The following is a 19,612-nucleotide window of genomic DNA, read 5'->3' as shown; positions in this document are numbered from 1 at the left end:
CAGATATAGGGAGGGCCCGTAGAGGGGTGTAGGGAACCTCCCTCTCCCTTGTAAAAGGCAGACAAGGACCCTGAAAAAAGAACTGGACTGCTTTTTTCGACATTAAGCTCATTCATCAGGATGACATTGATATCATGGGAGAGATTTTAAACAACATGAGGAAACAAGTTAGTGGAGAAAGATTCTCAGATTTCCTAAAGCCACGCTTCTATCAGGATCACGCACAACCAATATGAACGTGGTTGGGCAATCTCCTCCATGGGCTAAGATGCCCCTTTCCTTTTCCAAAGAGCCACGGTTTCTCTGGGGTCCTGTCCTGGCCTCCTGTCACCATGGCTTCACTTTGCTTCTCAGCTTCTGTCTTCATGTGCTTAGGTGGACATATTAAGAATCTTTGATCTCACTGGCCAAATTTCCTTTTTCAGGTTGCCCTCCACTTGGATTGGAAACTTTAAAAATTACTGACTTCCAGCTCCATGCCTCGACTGTCAAACGCTATGGTCTGGGAGCCCATCGAGGAAGGCTGAACATTCAGGTAACAACTTCCACAATGTTTAATAGTAGACCACTGAAAGTAAAACATGAACCCAACCCGGCACTTGCAAGGTTCTTCAACATTATTTTCTAGCCACCTCCAGTCTTTGTTGTTAGATGCTGGGAGCTCCAGTACTGTAGTCAGAGGTGGAGGGTGGGACCAAGATTTATAGAGAGGGAAGGTGTGCCTAGAAATCACAGACAGGCAACCTGAGACATAAGAGTGATCGGGTGTGGCAGCCGAAGCTTCAGAGGGACAGTGATTGGGAACAGAAGCAGAAAACAGAGTGTGGATCATGGTTGTACAACTGAGCTTTAGAGGGAGGTGTGCTGTGAATAATGGTGGGTGACTGTCGAACTGTAGCTTGATGGGAGGTTAAATCGTAAGTATGTGAATGATGAGGGATCTAGGTCACTGAACCAGATAGCATGACTTTTCCTCATTTAGCCATGTCGCCATCAGTCAATACATACCTCTGGCGCCAGATTATCCGTAGTTCTTCTCCTTTGCCAGAATCTTTATTAATCAGGTCGGGTTGAGTGGCTTTTCATAATCTTTTTCTTTCTATCGTGTGGAGGGTCTCATATACATCAGATCATTGAACATGAAGCCACTAGCGGGCTCTAACACAGACATGCAGATATACACTCTTGTTTGAGCACAAACACACATGTGCAGCCTCATAAACTGGCAAAGCCCAAAAAAACACCAGTGGTAGACTGACCAACCCACACATACAAAAGGGAATGACATGGCCTATACTGGGAAACAAGTAGAGTTCAATCACATAGACATGCAGCTCCAGCTGGCACACAAGCTCCTGCAAGAATCAGGACAATTAAGAAACTCAGCACGAAGGAAGTTTCAGGTAAAGCAGAACCCTGTATGGCAATGACTGGGGATGTCCAGTGAGATTATTAAGGACAGCATTCACAAGTTTCTTTTTTTTTGGAGCATTTATATAGTGCACGGATTCCCATGGGCATCTATGCGCTAATACCATAAAATCCAGTAAGGTTGCAGATGAACTGAGTATGACAATGTTAGTTGTCGAAGAGCCAGGTTTTTAGTGATTTCCTGTAGGATAGCAGCGTTGGGCTATTCATTTTGTCGGCTGGGAGCGAGTTCCATGTTTTGACCATCCCAGCCAGAAGCTTCTTCCACCCCAACAAGCTTCCTTAGACCTGGGGGTTTGTAGAAGTTTGCTATGTGCGGATCTTAGGTTTCTGGACGACCTCTACAAGATCAGATGGTTCTTCAGGTAATGAGGACCGGCCCCATACAGTGCCCTAAACGCTAGGCATTGGGATTTAAATGTGATCCTCTTGTCCATTGAGAGCCAGTGCAAGGTTCAAGTAAGGCCTGACTGGCTGTTTATCCCATCGCACATTTCCCCATGGGCTAGAATCATTGGAGGCTGGTTTTGGGTGGCTCCGCCTGGTGCTGGAGCCTCTGTGGCATTCTCCAGCTTCCCCAGGTATTTACAGTAGCACAGTAGCTGCTTATTCAAGAGAGAAGAGAGAGAAGCGAGAGGAGGACAGGGCCCGCGACAAATTGAACACTTTGGTCAGGGCCACTTTTGGTTAGCAATCTGGCCCGCCCCCTTCCTCACACCACACATCACACCATAGAGCACATAACACGCCATGTGAGAAGCATGGAGCTGCTCTACACACTACATTGACACTAATGCCTCTGTTGGTTCATGGGAGTCAGAAATGTCCCATCACAGCAATCCATCTGCAAGGCACTATTGCAAGTCAAATAAATACTCCAACACTAAGAGGCAAGGCATGCTAACTACTCCCAGAGCCTGACTGCACATATGGCCAGTGCAAAAGGCCATCCTTACAGCTTTGTTTTTTTTTCACACTGTAACTGCAAACAGTACAGTATCATCAACTTCCAGCCTTGGCACTCACCCAACAACTATGTGATTGTTTGCACATCAGCTGGAATTGATTGTTGACACAAATCTATGCTTCACCTTATGGGCCAAATACTTCCCAGGTCCATGGTGGTGTACAAATCTGGGATGCCAAGGAGAGTAAAATGATGGTAAAGACCCAAGTAGAACAGTTGTATCTCCCAGGATGAGTAATGCACCCTACTATACACTGCACCATGTCCACCCACTCCATACTACTACAGTCACTCTGAATTCTTCACCCCACCGTTCCCCAGCCTAAGATGACAGTGATACCGCTTGAAGGCATAGTTGGTGACACCCTCTAACTATGGAATTAGCAATTAACAGAAAATATACAGAAGAGTGCTTATCTGAACACAATGCAGCATGTAGCCAGCCATTGCCTTGCGCCTCAAAAACAATTGTGGCCATCATTCAGATGACTATCTTCCCACTATGTTAATCAAGCAATCAGTCTTGCATTGCATGACTTGTCACCCTGGGAGGTGTCCAGGCACTGGTGTTCTGTGATCCTTGGCCAAAAAGCCATGTCTTGAGCATCTTCTGGAAGTCTTCAAGTGAAGGGATGGTTCACAGGTGGTGGTCATTTCAGGACTTGGCAACTAGGTATGAGAAGGAACGACTTCAGCAGCAGCACCGACGGATTCGGAGAATGCATGCCAATGTGAGGGAGGTGGAGCGGAGCTCCCTAGTGGGACTGTGGTGCATCAGGCAGTGATTGATGTAGGTGTATCTGGAGTTGTGGAAGGCCAGGCCCCAGTATACCTCAAGGAGCGCCTAGGGAACTATGTGTCAGGACGCACCCTTCGGTTGTCCGTGGCAGGCCTACTAGCATGCCCGCTATTCAAAACAACCTCAAAAGGCGGCAGAGCTTTTTCTGTAGTGATCCCCCAACTTTGGAATAGTCTACTAGAGAGCCTACGTAAGGAATCCGCCATTTTCCCATTTAGAAAAAGGCTTAAGAACACTCTTCTATTTATAAAGGCTTTGGGCACATCATAGGCCCTGACCGGGAGCATGTACACTCGACCTTTGGCAGGGTTTTAGCTACTCTCTCGCAGTGCTAAGAGACCTGTTGGTGATTATGCGCTCTTTAATTCCCAGTTAACATAACTTAACATAATATTTGTAGGCGTGTGTCAGGAGTTTGAAGAGGCATCTTTTCTGGACAGGGAGCTATATGTCTATATCAGTGCTCCTGGCCTGCTGTCTGTATTTTGTGGTGAGTAGGGATGTTTAGTCAAAGCCTGTCTCTGCACTTGTTTCCACTCTGTCCACTTCTCTATGCATATATTGGATCCACACCGTTCTGCCTCTGAGATCCATTCCCAGCGACAGTTTCACCCAGGGTGCTCTTGTGCATCACCACTGAACACTGAAGTATAGACACTGAAGAAACGGGAAACAACCATCACAACGCAACTTTCACAACGCACTACCATCACAACGCAACTTTTACAACGCAAGATCATTACAACGCATACCATTACAATGCATGCCATTACAACGCAGATGCTATTACAACGCATGCCATTACAACGTAAGTATAGGTAAGTATTTAATTTTATTAATATTAATTTGATTGTAATTTCTTTTAATTTAATAAAACTAATTTAATTATTTAAAATATTTTTAATTTTAATGTATTTTTTTAAATATAAATTTATTTATTTAAAATAATTATAACATTTAAATTACATTTAATAGTTTTTTAATTATAATTTAATTTACTTTAATAATTCTTAATATTTGAATTAAATTTAATTTTAATTTAATTTATTTAAATTAAAGCCCCTGGAGTTAGACTAGTCATTTTAACCCCTACACTATCCAACACTTACCCTACTATTACACCCCCCTGGAGTTAGAATTGTAATTTTAAACCCTACACTATCTAACACTTACCCTACTATTACACCCCCCTGGAGTTAGAATAGTAATTTTAACCCCTACACTATCCAACACTTACCCTACTATTATAGCCCCCTGGAGTTAGAATAGTAATTTTAACCCTTACACTATCCAACACTTACCCTACTATTACACCCCCCTGGAGTTAGAATAGTCATTTTAACCCCTACACTATCCAACACTTACCCTACTATTATAGCCCCCTGGAGTTAGAATAGTAATTTAAACCCTTACACTATCCAACACTTACCCTACTATTACACCCCCCTGGAGTTAGAATAGTAATTTTAACCCCTACACTATCCAACACTTACCCTACTATTACACCCCCCTGGAGTTAGAATAGTAATTTTAACCCCTACACTATCCAACACTTACCCTACTATTACACCCCCCTGGAGTTAGAATAGTAATGTTAACCCCTACACTATCCAATACTTACTCTACTATTACACCCCCCTGGAGTTAGAATAGTAATTTTAACCCCTACACTATCCAACACTTACCCTGATATTACACCCCCTGGAGTTAGAATAGTAATAGTAACCCCTACACTATCCAACATTTACCCTACTATTACACTCCTAAGGCGTTAGAATTGTAAATTAAAATATATTTTAAAAAATTAAAAATTCATTCAAATAAATTAATAAACCATTTTTGTAACTTAATTTAAATTAAATTTATATTAATAAATGTAAATACTTACCTATACTTACGCTGTAATGGCATGTGTTGTAATAGCATCTGCGCTGTAATGGCATGCGTTGTTATGGATCTTGCGTTGTAAAAGTTGCGTTGTGATGGCATGCGTTGTGAATGTATGCGTTGTAACGTCATACATTCGAAGAAACACATTAGCACTCATGATCACCACTGTACCATCTGCAACTGTGTCAGCTGCGGGGACCGGAGCACAAAAGAACAAAACGGGTCTCTGTATGTATCCCTGCCAAAGATGCCACTGCCCTCCTGGGCCTTCATCCAACGCTTTCCACGACCATCTGAAGCTTCCAGGTGTAGAGCACAGCAATATGGCTGAAGCACCGCTGGAGCCTCTCAAGAACACGGCCATCTTGAAGCTCATCAAGCTCAGCCACTGAAAGGCGTTTTCATATAGACACAGGAGAAATGTGTATAAATACCATTCTATCAAGTATTCTTGAATCAGAATTTTTAATTAAAGATTCACCCCTTTTGATCAGCCATTCCCAATGTATTCCATGAAGTGAACTTGGCGAGAGACGTATTTTGAATTAATTTCATGAGAAATTGTGGACCCTCAGACTCTGTAGAGTCATGATAACAGTGTTGTGGAGTGTTGTGAGGGGAGCATTGCACTTTCTAGTGGAGGCATTTGCATCACTATTGTGCCAGACGGTACCAAGGGGCAGGAACACTGTGCTTCTTAGGTAGTTTACCAGAAATAGAATATGATTAAACAATCCTCAAGCATTTGCACCATGGCCATGACGCCAGAAACCTTAGACTTTTATGAGAGGCCATGGTTCATCCCGTTAACTTGAGGAAGGTGACACACCTGATTGACTAGTGATTCGTCCACTAAGAGAGGGTGCAGCGATTTCGTCACTAGGAAGGGGGAGGTACAAACAAAGCAACAAGATACTCAAATGCTGTCTGAGTACCATAGCATCGCTCCTTAAGAATCCTCTTAAATTCGGCGGCACGAGTTAGCTGGCCTGATTCTGCCATCTTGTACTCTGGCCACACCGGATAGCCTCTGGAGCTTTACACAAGCACCTTTCATTGAGAGGGAAGGTGGCAGATCCTGGGTTTGACTGTCTATAATCAAAGGCCTACACTAAAGGATGTCAGAAAATAGTGAGATACAGTCACACCGGACAGAAACAAAGCAAACACTTTATCAATGCCGTTGTGAAAAGCACAGCACAGGCCTGTGCTCTGAGAGATTGTACATGCCTCCTTGTACTCTAGCACCAGTTGAGGACTCTGGGAGAAACATTAGTGCAAACCCATGGTATCTGCTAGGCTTATGGATCCTTCAAACTCCTCCATTGCACTCATCTTACCTGAGGTAGTGGATGTACAGGCTCCTCACTCAACTGGTGTGCAACATTTGTCTGTCCTGTACGTTACTCAATAGGCACCCTGTTGAGGCGAGAGTTCCTACAACCCTTCATGTGAGCCAAGACAGGCACACAGGGAGAGCTCCTAAAAGGAGGGAATCCTTATACCTGTACAGATCTCAGGAGAAACAAAACAGTTTGCCTGAGGGCACCTAATGGCTCTTTGCCCCTATCAGTCTCAATGAATATGTGATTGGGGCTCACCTCTGGGCTTCCGTATTCCTTGGAGGAACCTGACCAGAGTATGTGATCACTGCTTTTCAATACTCTTAGTTGTCCCTTTTTTATTTCAGGCTGGTGTGAATGAGAACGACATGTTTGATGGGGCCTGGTGTGCTGGACGCAGTGATCTGCAACAGTGGTTCGAAGTGGACGCCCGCAGACTTACCAAGTTCACAGGCGTTATCACCCAGGGAAGGAACTCTCTCTGGCTGTGAGTACTTCTTCATTGTTTCTTGTGAGTATCTATAGCCAGCAGTGTGCCCTTCTTGACATATGTCTATCCTTTCTGTGAGTCATTTCTAATTACGTATGTTTGAGTTGAATCGCATTTCTATAGATAAAGAGCAGTTTTGCACTCAGTTGTACCATCGTTATCCTTTTTCTGTAAGAACTTCCATGCTCTTTCCTTATTCATTTGGTTTAGTTCCTTCACACGAATGAGTCTTTTTCCATCTGAGTATGAATTTGTTTAAGGTACACATCTCTCTTTTCTCTCAGGTTGTCAATGACTCTTTCATGATGCTTTATTACTCTGTCTAGCTGTTGTAAGTGCCACCATGGAGACAGGCCCGCAAGCCAGGAGTATATATTTAGGAGGGCATGAGCAGACATTAAAGTTGTGCACTATTATTCTTTCCAGATACTGGCAGGGGAAAAGGTACAGTATGCAAGGTTTTAAAGCACACAATGCATGTTGGTGTTCTTTTCATTTATTGGCGTGATTGGTTGCACTACTAAATATCGACCCACCCTAGAATATCGTGGCACGACAATATCGAGGACAGACTATCGAAAGGTAAGTGCATATAAGAAAGTATAGATTTACTATTCCTAACTCCACATGCAAATACCTTGAAGATCTATATATATATCTGTCTGACTTTTTCTAAATGCATGTGCACTTTGCTGGTAGAAATGAAAAAAAAAAACTAGAAACCTTGATTCCATGGCTGCAGCTGTGCAGTCTTCCTGAGTTTGCCCATGGATGCTGCGGAGGCGAGTGTGGAGGGCAGTAACACATATGTGGAGTAAGGTATAGAAAACCTTTACATACCTTTCGATATCTTGGATTCAATATTCTGTCCTCAATATTCTGTGCCATCGATATTCTGATTTTGATTTTCACGGCACGCACTGTGTGATTCTATTTGAAGGAATACGTACATTTTGTTTAAGGTACATATTAAAGCACACTCAATCAACCTTTCCCAATCCGACTTTAAATCCTATCAATTGGATAGGATTTTGAGTACAGGGTTGTGAAGTTGTAAAGTTGGCTGACTTGCAACTTTGTGTATTTTCGAAACAGTTTAAGCCTTGTGAAATGAAGTTCTTTTCTTTAAAAAAAATACAGTGGCCTCAGCTCAGAATCCTCCATTGCACTCCTCTTACCTGAAGTGGTGGATGTTCAACCTCCTCACTCAATATTTTTTCTGGAGGATGTCCTAACTGAGCCATTCTGCATCAGGAATTCATCACACCTAGAGGGCCTGAAAGGATAAACCTTAACTCAAGTATAGTTAGAAAACATAATCTGCTTCATAAAGTGTGGAGTTTCCTAATTCTGCTCAACTTTGTAATTGAAGTTTTACTTTAACTCACCACTAATTTAAAATAGCCTTACAGAGAGCTTGGGGTATATCCATCATGGACAGTTTCAGAAATTAGTGGCCAACAGTGTGCTTTAAAAATTTTAAGGACGCAACAATGGTTAAAACGAAATAGAATTTAAGTGTAATATTACAATGGATGTTGGGAAGGCCCCACAATGAATTTCACTATAAGGTTGTGACAAAATATTGTGACAAAAGATAAATAGTTGAATGACATTAGATTAGGGGTTGGCAGAACTTGTGGTGTTTCACTCCATGGATTTCTGCAGAGTTACATAAAAACTCTGCAGGATTCCATGGAGTTCCGCGAGAGGGTGAAATTTAGCATGTTAAACTGCTCGCACGTATATAAGCACCACACAGCGCGCCTGTGGGCGCTCCTTCTTTCTGTCGCTCATGTAGATTTTCTACTCGAGCTGCAGTTTTCTCAAAACGAACAGTCTCAAGCTGCCGTGAACAATCATGTTGTGAAAATCTCACCAAGTTGCATTTGAGGACCCAAAAATCACGCTAGGGGATGCAAATTCTCTCTCACACTCACCAACTTTACAATGGCGAGCTGTGTGTGAGAAAAACTCTGCCATGCAGCGGTTGGCAGAGATTTGCCAGGACTCCGCGTTACAAGTATAAATAGGAGTGGGCAGAAGTCTGCAGGCGGACTGTAGTTTATTGGCCACCACTACATTTGATCAAAACCACTAGTCAAAACTGCATTTACTTGAAGCAGGTTCCGACATTGGCATACACCTCACATTGTTACAAGCAGGTTGTGCGAACGGTGCTGAACATAAGAAGACATTCGTTATACATCAGCCAGCAAGATTGAGAGGTAGGCATGGTAAATAGGTGATTGTGTGCACCAGTAATGGCTCCATTTGAGGCCTATGACTTGGCTGAGGACACTAGTTCCATTTCCAGATCGAGTAGCCAAAGACAGGCAGGCATCAGCACAGCCTCTTAGGATTTGAGTGGTGGTTTCATGGTTTGCAACTAGAATCCTGCTCTGTGATGACCTCTCACTTTGATGCTGCTTGCATGGTACCTCCCATTTGAATGCTACAGAGCCCTTCACTTTCAGAATCATAGCCATTCTCCTCTCTTTCACATGTAGTAGACTCCATGCACAGAATCCTCAAGGTGGCATCCTCTATGTGTCTAATATTGCCTGGAATAGCATGCACTTTTATTAGTGGTGAATATAGAAAGCACAGAAGCATGTCATGTGTATTAGAAATTAAAAATATTTACTTGCAGAGGAATTGTTCAGCCTTAGTCAGTCAAGTCAAGTCAAATAATTTATATAGCGCACTACATACCCAGAGGGTCTCAAGGCGCTTGAGGAAGGGTGGAGAATTATTTGTCGAAAATCCATGTTTTAAGCTGCTTTCTGAAGGCTGGGTGGTTTTGAGTGAGGCGGAGGTGAATGGGAAGGGAGTTCCAAGTTTTAGCCGCTAGGTAGGAGAAGGATCTTCCCCCCATGGTGGATTTGTTGATGCGTGGAACCGCAGCGAGGGCTTGGTTGGAGGAACGTAGTTGGCGGGAGGGGGAGTAGAAGGATAATCGCGTGTTGAGGCATTCTGGTCCAAGTTCGTAGAGTGCTTTGTGTGCATGAGTTAGGAGGCGGAACGTTATCCTCTTATTGACAGGGAGCCAGTGGAGGTCTTTTAGGTGACCGGAAATGTGTTCTTTACGCGGGATGTCTAGTATGAGTCTGGCTGATGCGTTTTGGATGCGTTGGAGTTTTCTCTGAAGTTTAGCGGTGGTACCGGCGTATAGGGTGTTTCCGTAGTCCAGGCGGCTTGTAGTGCATGGGTGACCGTTTTTCTAGTTTCGATGGGGATCCAGCGAAATGTTTTTTTGAGCATGCGGAGGATGTTGAAGCAAGATGATGAGACTGCGTTGACTTGTCTGGTCATCGAGAGAGAGGAGTCCAGGATGACGCCCAGGTTCGGTGCGTGGTCCGTAGGGATGGGTGCTTTTCATAGGGCAGCTGGCCACCAAGAATCGTCCCAGGCGGAAGGGGAAGTACCTAAGATGAGGACTTCTGTTTTGTCTGAGTTCAGTTTAAGACGGCTGTGCTTCATCCACTCGGCTACTTCTTTCATTCCTTCGTGTAGGTTGGTTTTAGCGGTGTTTGGGTCTTTGGTGAGGGAGAGGATCAGCTGAGTGTCATCAGCGTAGGATATGATGTTGAGGTTGTGTTGGCGTGCGATGGCCGCGAGGGGGCTCATGTATACGTTGAAGAGGGTGGGGCTGAGTGAAGAGCCTTGTGGCACGCCGCAGGTGACTTCGGTGGCCTCCGACTTGAACGGTGGTAAGCGGACTCTCTGAGTTCTTCCGGCGAGGAACGAGGTGATCCAGTCCAGTGCTTTTACTTGTATTCCGATGTTGTTGAGGCGTTGTAAAAGGGTGCTGTGGCAGACTGTGCCGAAGGCTGCGGAGAGGTCAAGGAGGATGAGGGCGACTGTGTCTCCATTGTCCAGTAGTGTTCGAATGTCATCTGTTTCTGCGATGAGGGCGGTCTCAGTGCTGTGTTTGGCTCGGAAGCCGGACTGTGATGAGTCGAGGGATTTGTTGGCTTCGAGGAAGGCGGCGAGCTGGTTGTTGACTGCTTTCTCGATGACTTTGGCCGGGAATGGTAGGAGCGAAATGGGGCGGTAGTTTTTGAGTTCGGTGGAATCAGCTGTGGGTTTTTTCAGGAGGGCGCCTAGTTCCGGCGTGTTTCCAGCTTTCCGGGAAGGTGGCGGATTTGAAGGAGCAGTTGATGACGTCTTAGAGATAGGGTGCTATGATGGAGTCTGCTTTGTTGAAGATGTGGTGAGGACATGGGTCTGTGGGGGATCCTGAGTGGATGGAGTTCATCAGACGGATGGTGTCCTCAGTGGAGATTGGGTTCCAGTCATTAGGAATGTTCAAGGGGGGTGAAGGTTGGGTGGGTTGGTCTCCGGGTTGGTTATCGAAGCTGTTGTGGATGTCTGCCATTTTGTCGTGGAAGAACGAAGCTAGGGAGTCGCAAAGGGTTTGAGAGGGAGTGATGTCGTTGGAGTTGGCAGAGGGGTTGGTAAACTCTTTGACGATGTTGAATAGTTCCTTGCTGTTGTGGGCGTTGTTGTCTAGTGGGTCTTTGAATGCTGCTTTTTTGGCAGTTTGGATCAGTTGGTGGTGTATGCGGGTGGCGTTTTTGAAGGCGTCTCTGGTGCTGGTGTTTGGGTCTTTTTTCCAGGCTTTCTCAAGGGAGCGACAGAGTTTCTTGGATTTCTTAAGATCATCGTTGAACCAGGGGGCGTTTTTGCTGCCTAGTTTGATTTGACGTTTTTTCAAAGGTGCTAGCTTGTCGGCGCTGTTGGTTAGCCATTGAGTGAGGTTAGTGGCTGCTTGGTTGGCGTTTGATGAGTGGGCAGGGGGGTTTTGAAGAAGCGATGAGGAGATCTGGTCGATCGTGATTTTGTTCCAGTTTCTTTGCAGAGTAGGTTGAGGATGGTTGTGGGTTGTGGTCTTTTTGTAGACAAAGTTAACGCAGCTGTGGTCCGTCCAGTGGAGAACAGAAGTGTGACTGAAGGAGATGTGTTTGCTGGAGGTGAAGATCGGGCCGAGTGTGTGTCCTGCGTTGTGGGTGGGGGTGTTAACTAGTTGTTTGAGTCCAAGGTTGGCGAGGTTGTCCAGAAGGGTGATGGTGTTGCTGTCGTTGCTCTTTTCCAGGTGAAAATTGAGGTCTCCCAGTATAATGTAGTCCTCGGAGGGGAGGGCGTGTGGGGTGATGAAGTCAGTGATGTCTTCACTGAATTGTGCACGGGGTCCTGGTGGCCTGTAGAGGAGTGTGCCTCTGAGTGTGGTCTTGGGGCTGGTGTGGATTTGGAAGTGAAGGTGTTCGGCGCAAGAGAGGTTGTCGTCAGGGCTGGTTGAGATGCGGATGGAGTTCCTATGGACGATGGCGATGCCTCCTCCTGTTTGGTTAGTGCGGTCCTTTCGGATGATCTTGTAGCCTTCCGGGATGGCTATGGTGATGTCCGGAGCTGAAGAGGCGTTCATCCAGGTTTCTGTTAGGAAGGCGACGTCCGGAGAAATGGTGTCTAGTAGATTCCATAGGTCGATGGCGTGTCTGTTGACCGAGCGTGTGTTTAGCAGGATGCATTTTAGGTGGTTTGTGTCAGATCTCTGTTTGGTGTTTGTGGATGAGGAGTTAGTCTTGGTGCCGTCGTACTTGCAGGAGTTGCATGTGAAGGGTCCATGAGTGTGTCCAGGAGTGGCTTGGGCGCAGTTGGGGAGTCGACCGGGGTTTAGGGCTATGAGGGTGGAGGCGTTGTATGTAATGCGGGGGGGTGGGTGGCACGGGGGCCAGGGGGTCTGGCGCTGGGCGCGGTCCAGGCACGGACGGGCGTAGACGGGCTTACCTTTGGCGCACCTTCGGCGCAACTGGGGCGCGACCGCTGCGCGTGGACGCTGCGCGCAGGAGTCTCTGTCATATGTGGATACTGAGGGGGGAGGGGCGAGGTAGGGTCAGCTGGGAGGCGGGGCGGAGGTCAGGGCAGGGAGGGACAGCAACAAAGCACAAAATGGCAGCAGGACAGTAAACAAACCTGAAATGGAGGTACAGCCAGAACGCGACGCTATGCACAAAATAAACAGATGTGGCCAAGCACAAGACACTCTTCCTGGCTGCGCATTTTCAAACAGTGGCACAACGCTAATTATTTACTGTGCAGTAGTTGGTTCCAAAGCGTCTAAACAAACTCAGGCGCAACGAGTAGTGATTAATGCAGACGAGCGGCTGAATTGTAATAATGCTCGTGGGCGCTGAGGGGTCAATTCGGTAATGGCGCGCTACGTTAACACAGCTGGTTGAAATGCGATATGCTCGTGGACGCTGCGAGGTCAATACGGTAATGGCGCGCTACGTTAACACAGCTGATTGAAATGCGATATGTAACAAATGGCAGACAGTCAGTACAGTGCAGAGTAAAGAGGGGCGATGCGGGTGAGTGTAAACAGAAAGGCAATTTAAAAGCAGCTAGAAATGCAGGTGAGCGCTACGATACCGCAGTGTTCGGTCCTGGGAGCTGCGAGGGGAGTGACCGTAGCTGAGGGTATTCGGGTGGTCACTACAGGCTGCAAATAAATTGCAAGCTTGATGTTATGAAACAGTTTAGAGACTGCCTTATTTAAATGTAAACTAAAAGCCAAATCACATCAATATTAGAACTTGGGCTACTCAGCAAGTAGGTTGCACTTTCCAGCGACTATACCAGCATGTGTAGTCATAGCTGATAGTCATTAAAAGGGAAGGTATCAATACTTTTCACCAAGAGTATGTAGTACAAAATAACAAAGGGGTTCCATTGTTAAGCAATTTGTCAAAAGAAATGTGGATCAAGTAGCAATGGTTAGACCATAATAGGATTTCAAAGACCATTTTGCAAGGACATTTTTGAATCTTACACTCAGATCCTTTTAAAAAAATAAGGGCACAATTGTGAATTGAAATCAATTACATTGGGCCCAGCTGTATTGGTAAAAACATGATAAGTTAAAAATTCCACTTAAAACCTCCAATCAACCATGGTGACAACTGAGGTGAGGCAGGAGAGCATGACCAACAAGGCAGGATGTATGAAGCGGAGACAAAGCGGGCAAGCTACTAGCATGGATGGCAGCTAGGGATACAGAAAGATCACACATTACCGAGATCGTGGGCCTTGCAAAAGAGAGGATAGCAGGCAACAAAAGTATTGCGGAGGACATGGCAGAATACCTGCAGGGTTTCTGTGCAGAGAGAGGGCCTGCTCATGGTTCTGATCTTTGGGAGTTTGCCAAGGACTGGCACTGTAGGATGTTGCAACATCAGAGTTAGAGGAGGAACTGACGGAGGGCAAGATACAGCCTGCAAACTCCCAGTTTCCGGCTGGGTAGGCCCTGGGCCCCAGTGGACTACTTGTGGAGCTTATGAAGAAACTGTCCACAAAAACAGTGGCCCTACTGCATAAGATGTATGTAGAGGCCCACAGGCCTCCCATAGGATTTGAGGAGGGCAATAGTTATACCTATCCTTAAGTTAGGGAAACCTCTAGAGAGGCGGGACTCTTGTAGACCTATTTCCGTTCTCACAATAGATGCATTTGGGCTAAGGCTTTGGCCAACAGGTTTAGGGGGTTATCTTGGATTTGGTCCATCTGGCCAAGAATGGGTTCATGCATAATAGATTCACCAGACTCACTCTTCAGAGGCTCCATAATAATTTAATAGCCACCAAAGAGGTAGGGTTGTCGCAGGTGGTGGTCTCCGTTGATGCTCAAAAGGCCTTTGACTTGGTGGAGTTGCCTTCCTATTTGCAGTCCTGGAGAAGATGGGCTTAGGGGCACCTTTTTGGCCTGGGTCCGCTTACTCTATACTATCTAAGGGAGAGGCTCAAGGTAAATGGGATCCTCTCCCCAGAATTCCTGGATCAGAGGGGCAAGAGGCAGGGCTGTCCTCTGTCACCGAGGCTGTTTGCTTTGGAGATGGAACTGCTTGCCGAGTGGATGTGCATTGATGCCAAGATTGAAAATTAGAGGTGGGACCCCACATGGAAAGATCTAATCACTATTTATAGAGGTGATGTTTTGTTATTTTTAACTAACCCAGACCAAAAAGTGGGTGAAATATTTGTGATTTATGGGAACTAATCCAGGTTTCAATCTAATTGAGAATAGTAATTGATCTTCCCAGTGGGTACATGGTAAATAAGCGGTGTCTCCCCATGCCTCTCAGGAACGAGAAGAGGCATTTAAAATATCTGGGATTATGGATTTCCAGGAGAGAGGACTAATGTTACGAGGATGATCTTGTACAGGAGAGTGGAGTTGGATGTTAAACACTGGGGAGTGCTGACGTTCTCCATGATGGGTAGAGGGGCACTGTTTAAATTGGTGGCAATGCTGCGCTTCATGTATTTTCTCTCATATGGCATCCCTGGGTCATTCTATAAGGCGGTTGATTCATTGCTCGGGATGTGACTGTGGCAGGGTGGAGCACCGAGGGCAGCACTGTCCACTCTTCAGCGCTCTGTGTGTGAGTTGCAGTGGTGGCTGGCAGCTATGGAGGGAGGTGAGCAAATGGGCGCAAAAATGTATAACTAAATTCATGCCAACCTACATTACATTATCGTTTTAAAGTTAAAATGTTTAACTTTAAAATGGTAATGTAATGCATGTCAGAGATTTAGGGCATAATACACATAAAATACAAAGAAAAATAAAATCATTATAATGTCTATTACCATTTAATTTTTTATCTGGGGGCATTTTAATTAGTGGGTGATGCTCCTCCGCCTTAACAGAGGAGCCGCCCCAGAGAGGGTGGCATTACAATCCTAGATGTAAGGTGCTATTATGAGGCTGCTCATATCAGGGTTGTTAATCAGGTGCTAGGGGAAAAAGGCATCTGCATGTACTGTACAGTGGGACAGTGTCTAAGAATGTCCCCCAGGTGACAAGAATGGTACTAGTATTCTGGCATAAGCAGAATAGAAACATTTAGTGGAATAGGGGACTACCCTATGAGACCCCTCTTTTGCTTGGTGCTATGCCCGGTCTTTCAGGTTTCTGGAAGTGGGATGATACAGGAATTAACACCCTTACAGAGGGGTGAGATACCAATGGGATAGTCTGCTTTGATCATCTTAGGGTGGAATACAATATGCCAGCCTCCCAAGATTTTAAGTACCTCCTAACACGGCATGCACTGTGTGCTGAGTGTGGCGGTGCCACCCGTGTCTGAAGTTATGGATACCTCTCCCTTGGAGTACATATTGCTGGATCAATCAATCAATTAATATGACAGTACTTATAGAGCGCTGCTATTCACCGCTGTGGGTATCCAGGTGCATATGTCTCTGAGGTCTCTGGTCGAGGAGCCAGGTCTTAAATGCCTTTCTGAAGTCCACGAGTGATGGTGATGTTCATAGGTGGAGGGGGAGGTCTTTGCAGGACTTGGCGTTGAGGTAGAAACAGTAACAACCTCTGCTGTGGCTTCGGCGAATGCGAGGAATGTGAGCGAGGGAGGGGGAGTGCAGTTATTGGGTGGGCTGGTGGAAGTTCAGGAGATGGTTGAAGTAAGCTGGACCCTGGTTGTGGAGGGTTTTGCATGCATGGGTCAGCATCTTGAACTGGCATCTCTTCTGGATAGGGAGCTGGATAGCCCTTTGCTCACCAAACCATTTTCCCTTACATACCAGACACTGTTGAGAAACACGTAGGTGGGCTTAGAGCCCCTAAGTGCCAGGTGGTAGGGGGATATGAGTGAGAAAGAGGATGAAGATTGGGGGGGATGTGTTTCACTTCCCAAGTACTGCAGCACTTAAGACGCGCTACCGCTTGATACAGCTTAAGATACTACATCTATTATATTAGGGTCCTCCTGCATAAAATAGGGGATAGTCCTGATGAGTGGTGCCTGCGAGGCTGTGGACGGAGGAGCACATTTATCCATACATTGTGGAATTAACCGCATCTCCGTGCTGTTTGAGAAGGGGTGATACACAGATTAGAGGGCACCACTGGCATACACACAGAACTCGGGGCACAGCTAGTGTTGTTAGGGATCTGGAGTGAGACTGATGCTTCCTCATATCAGCGGCTCCTATATAATCGGGTTTTCATTCTGGTCAAGATGAAGCTGGTTGTCCATTACGGTACTGGAGGTGAGAGATTAGGAATGTGAAATTGATTTTTTATGTAAACAAGAAAAGAGGATTTATAAAGGGAGAGGCTGCTCCCCAAAAACTGACAAAATAGGGAAAGGATGAGCGGGAGAGGATTAGTGAAGTTTAGGCAAGACATAGTACACTGGGTGGAATGGTGGGTTTGACACATGGCCATATGGGGGATGATGCTTGAAGTACACGGGCCATGGCCAATTGTGAGGTGATGTCGACACCCACTTTTGCCACAAGGAGGTAGGAGGTGCAGGTGGAAGGTTGGTGACCTTAGAGGGTGGGAGAGGGGAAAAACAGTTGTTCGTATCAGTTTATGATGCTTTTTTGCTAAATCAATAAAATAAGTTTACAAAATAAATCTCCAATCACCTTTTTCTTCACATGTACCTAGCTTTTATTTTGCTCCTTGGCTCCATTTTACTTTCTCTCTCTTCATCTCCTACTCTCTGTCCCCACTGCCTCTCTCATCCCTTTTTCCACTACCCAATTCAGTTTGCCGCTGCATCACTCTATCTTACCCTTTCTGTCAGGTTCAGACTAGAACTAAAAATTGGCCCAGGCATTAAAACCCAAGTCGTCCCCACTAGGGAACCAAACTTCTAAAATAGCATCCCACATTTGCAAACGAGGCCAGTTTTTAACTTGTAAAGACACGCTTTATGACTATTTCGCAAGATATGGGTACAGCATGCATTTGTGTTTAATGCAGGCAATGTTTGTGGTACTATCAGGGAAATCAACAGTAAAAACAGGCCCATAATCATAAAACAGGACGCAAACTGCTAAAAAACCAACCCACGCACTGATCCGACAGACCAGCCCATTGGGGACTGCCTGATTGCCCTAGCAACCAGTTTGAGCCCTGCTTCCTGTTTCTGTTTGCATTCTCTCTTGCTTTTTTCAATTTACTGTTTACTCCCTCTCCTTCTCTAGAACCATTTCTCTGTATCTTCTCTGTACTCCCTAATATTTTTTATTCAGTCTGTAGCCCTCTTCTCCACAGACCATTATTAGCAACTGAAACTTTTCATTGGCTGTGGATGGCCATGAGCAGCAGCTGCCACCTTTCATTGGCTACTGTGTTTTCACTGTTCCCCTAACCCAGAAGCCTCAGGCTTTCTAGAACTAGAGAGGTCCTCTATGACCATGAAACAAAGAAGTTAGTGCAATGTGGCCATTATATCCCTGCAGCTTGTTCTCTATTCTTGTTGCTCAAGACATCAGGCTGCATGGATTTGATGGGTTTTAACTACTTTAGGGCAAAGAACAACCTGTTGATGTCCATTGAACTATCTTTACAGTGTGGTGGACGCCAATGGATCATCCACATTACTGGAAAAGAAAAGGCTTTTCGTAAAAACACCAAAAATATTTTATTTTCCAAAATCAGTTTTGGGAGGCTATGGAAATGGTTCCCTCGAGTTTTTTTTTGTTTTGGTGTATTGCATAGCATGCTGATGTCACAGCAAAGCAAAAGTGAAAACAAACCACACTAATAGAAAATATGCGTGGATCCACAAATGTCCTATTACACGGCATTCCTACACTTTTCGCGATAACAATAGTACCCCACTTGTGTGACTGTGTTATCGCCTGTGAAAGAAAAATCCTCCAAAGCATCAAGAAAACATTAAGAGTTTGCCTTACAAATGGATCTGTTGTGGCCATGTGGATAACATTGGTACATGAGCCAAGTCTACGTCTGCACCAAGGGAACTCTGCCAGGCCCAGACATTTCTGAAAACAAGGCATCTAGGGTGATGTAGCTTGCGTGGATTTCAATACCTTCCCTTACCCAGAATTCTCTTCAAACACCAAACCTTGGCTAAATCACTGATTTTCTTAATATTTCTGAGGAGAAAATACTGGAATCTGTGAGAATCCCTGAAATTCTTATTGGCCAGCATTCTCACACTTCTACCAATAAAAATGGTGCCCCAAGTATTCACCAAGACTTATGTATTTAGTGCATTAATTGCATATGTCCTCATAATAGCAATCTGTTTGCTATGACCAGCAGTTAGAAAAAGATAAAGCAGTTTTTTAAGGGAGTCAATACATTTCAAATAGCAAATGTATACTGAGCAGATCTGCAATTACAAGATATAAAAATTTGAAAATGATAGTCAATGTCCTGCAAACATGTTTAGAGAGTTCTATAGTAATACAAATGTTTTCAGCCTCAGATGCCCAGAAGGTGGTTTCTATAATATTTGATTCAAAGAGATGACTCCTCAGCACATTGACCCTGGCAGGAATATCTAGATATTAAACTTTTTTTTGAAAGATAGATAGTCTGTTATAGCATCCCTTTACGACAAGAGGAGGCTGTTTTGGATCATTTCAGATTCACTTTACTGCTAGTTAGGGTTTTGCAACCGTCTGCAGCAGGCACATTAACCTAACAAATGACCTTCTCCCTGCAAACATTCTACTGCCCCTAGAAAGGTGGTAGGCTGGACTATATCAGTCAAATTTAAGTTGCACCTGACTTGTGATGAGTATGCCTCAGCCAATAGGCTAATCAAAGCACTATGCCATATTGGAATCGGGAGGTGACTTGATTGGACATTTCTTCTGAATGGCTGGTAGGTTTAAATAGTG

General features: G+C 45.1%; 1 protein-coding gene across 2 annotated transcripts in view; it reads left to right on the top strand.

Moving 5' to 3' along the window:
- CPXM2 (carboxypeptidase X, M14 family member 2) overlaps window positions 1-19,612 on the top strand; it is a 361,124-nt gene that overhangs the window by 134,749 nt on the left and 206,763 nt on the right. Inside the window, exons 3-5 of one of the 2 annotated variants that reach the window (XM_078644018.1) lie at window positions 426-535; window positions 6,778-6,917; window positions 7,347-7,364. In XM_078644018.1, coding sequence (XP_078500144.1) covers window positions 426-535; window positions 6,778-6,917; window positions 7,347-7,364 — 268 coding nt within the window. The remainder of the gene's footprint in view (window positions 1-425; window positions 536-6,777; window positions 6,918-7,346; window positions 7,365-19,612) is intronic. The other variant, XM_078644019.1, reaches the window with a different exon arrangement.

Source organism: Lissotriton helveticus, chromosome 5_1 (assembly GCF_964261635.1).
Source record: "Lissotriton helveticus chromosome 5_1, aLisHel1.1, whole genome shotgun sequence".
In the NCBI taxonomy this organism is placed as follows: domain Eukaryota; kingdom Metazoa; phylum Chordata; class Amphibia; order Caudata; family Salamandridae; genus Lissotriton; species Lissotriton helveticus.
The sequence above is the reverse complement of the archived record's forward strand: the minus strand, read 5'-3'. Positions and strand labels throughout refer to the sequence as shown.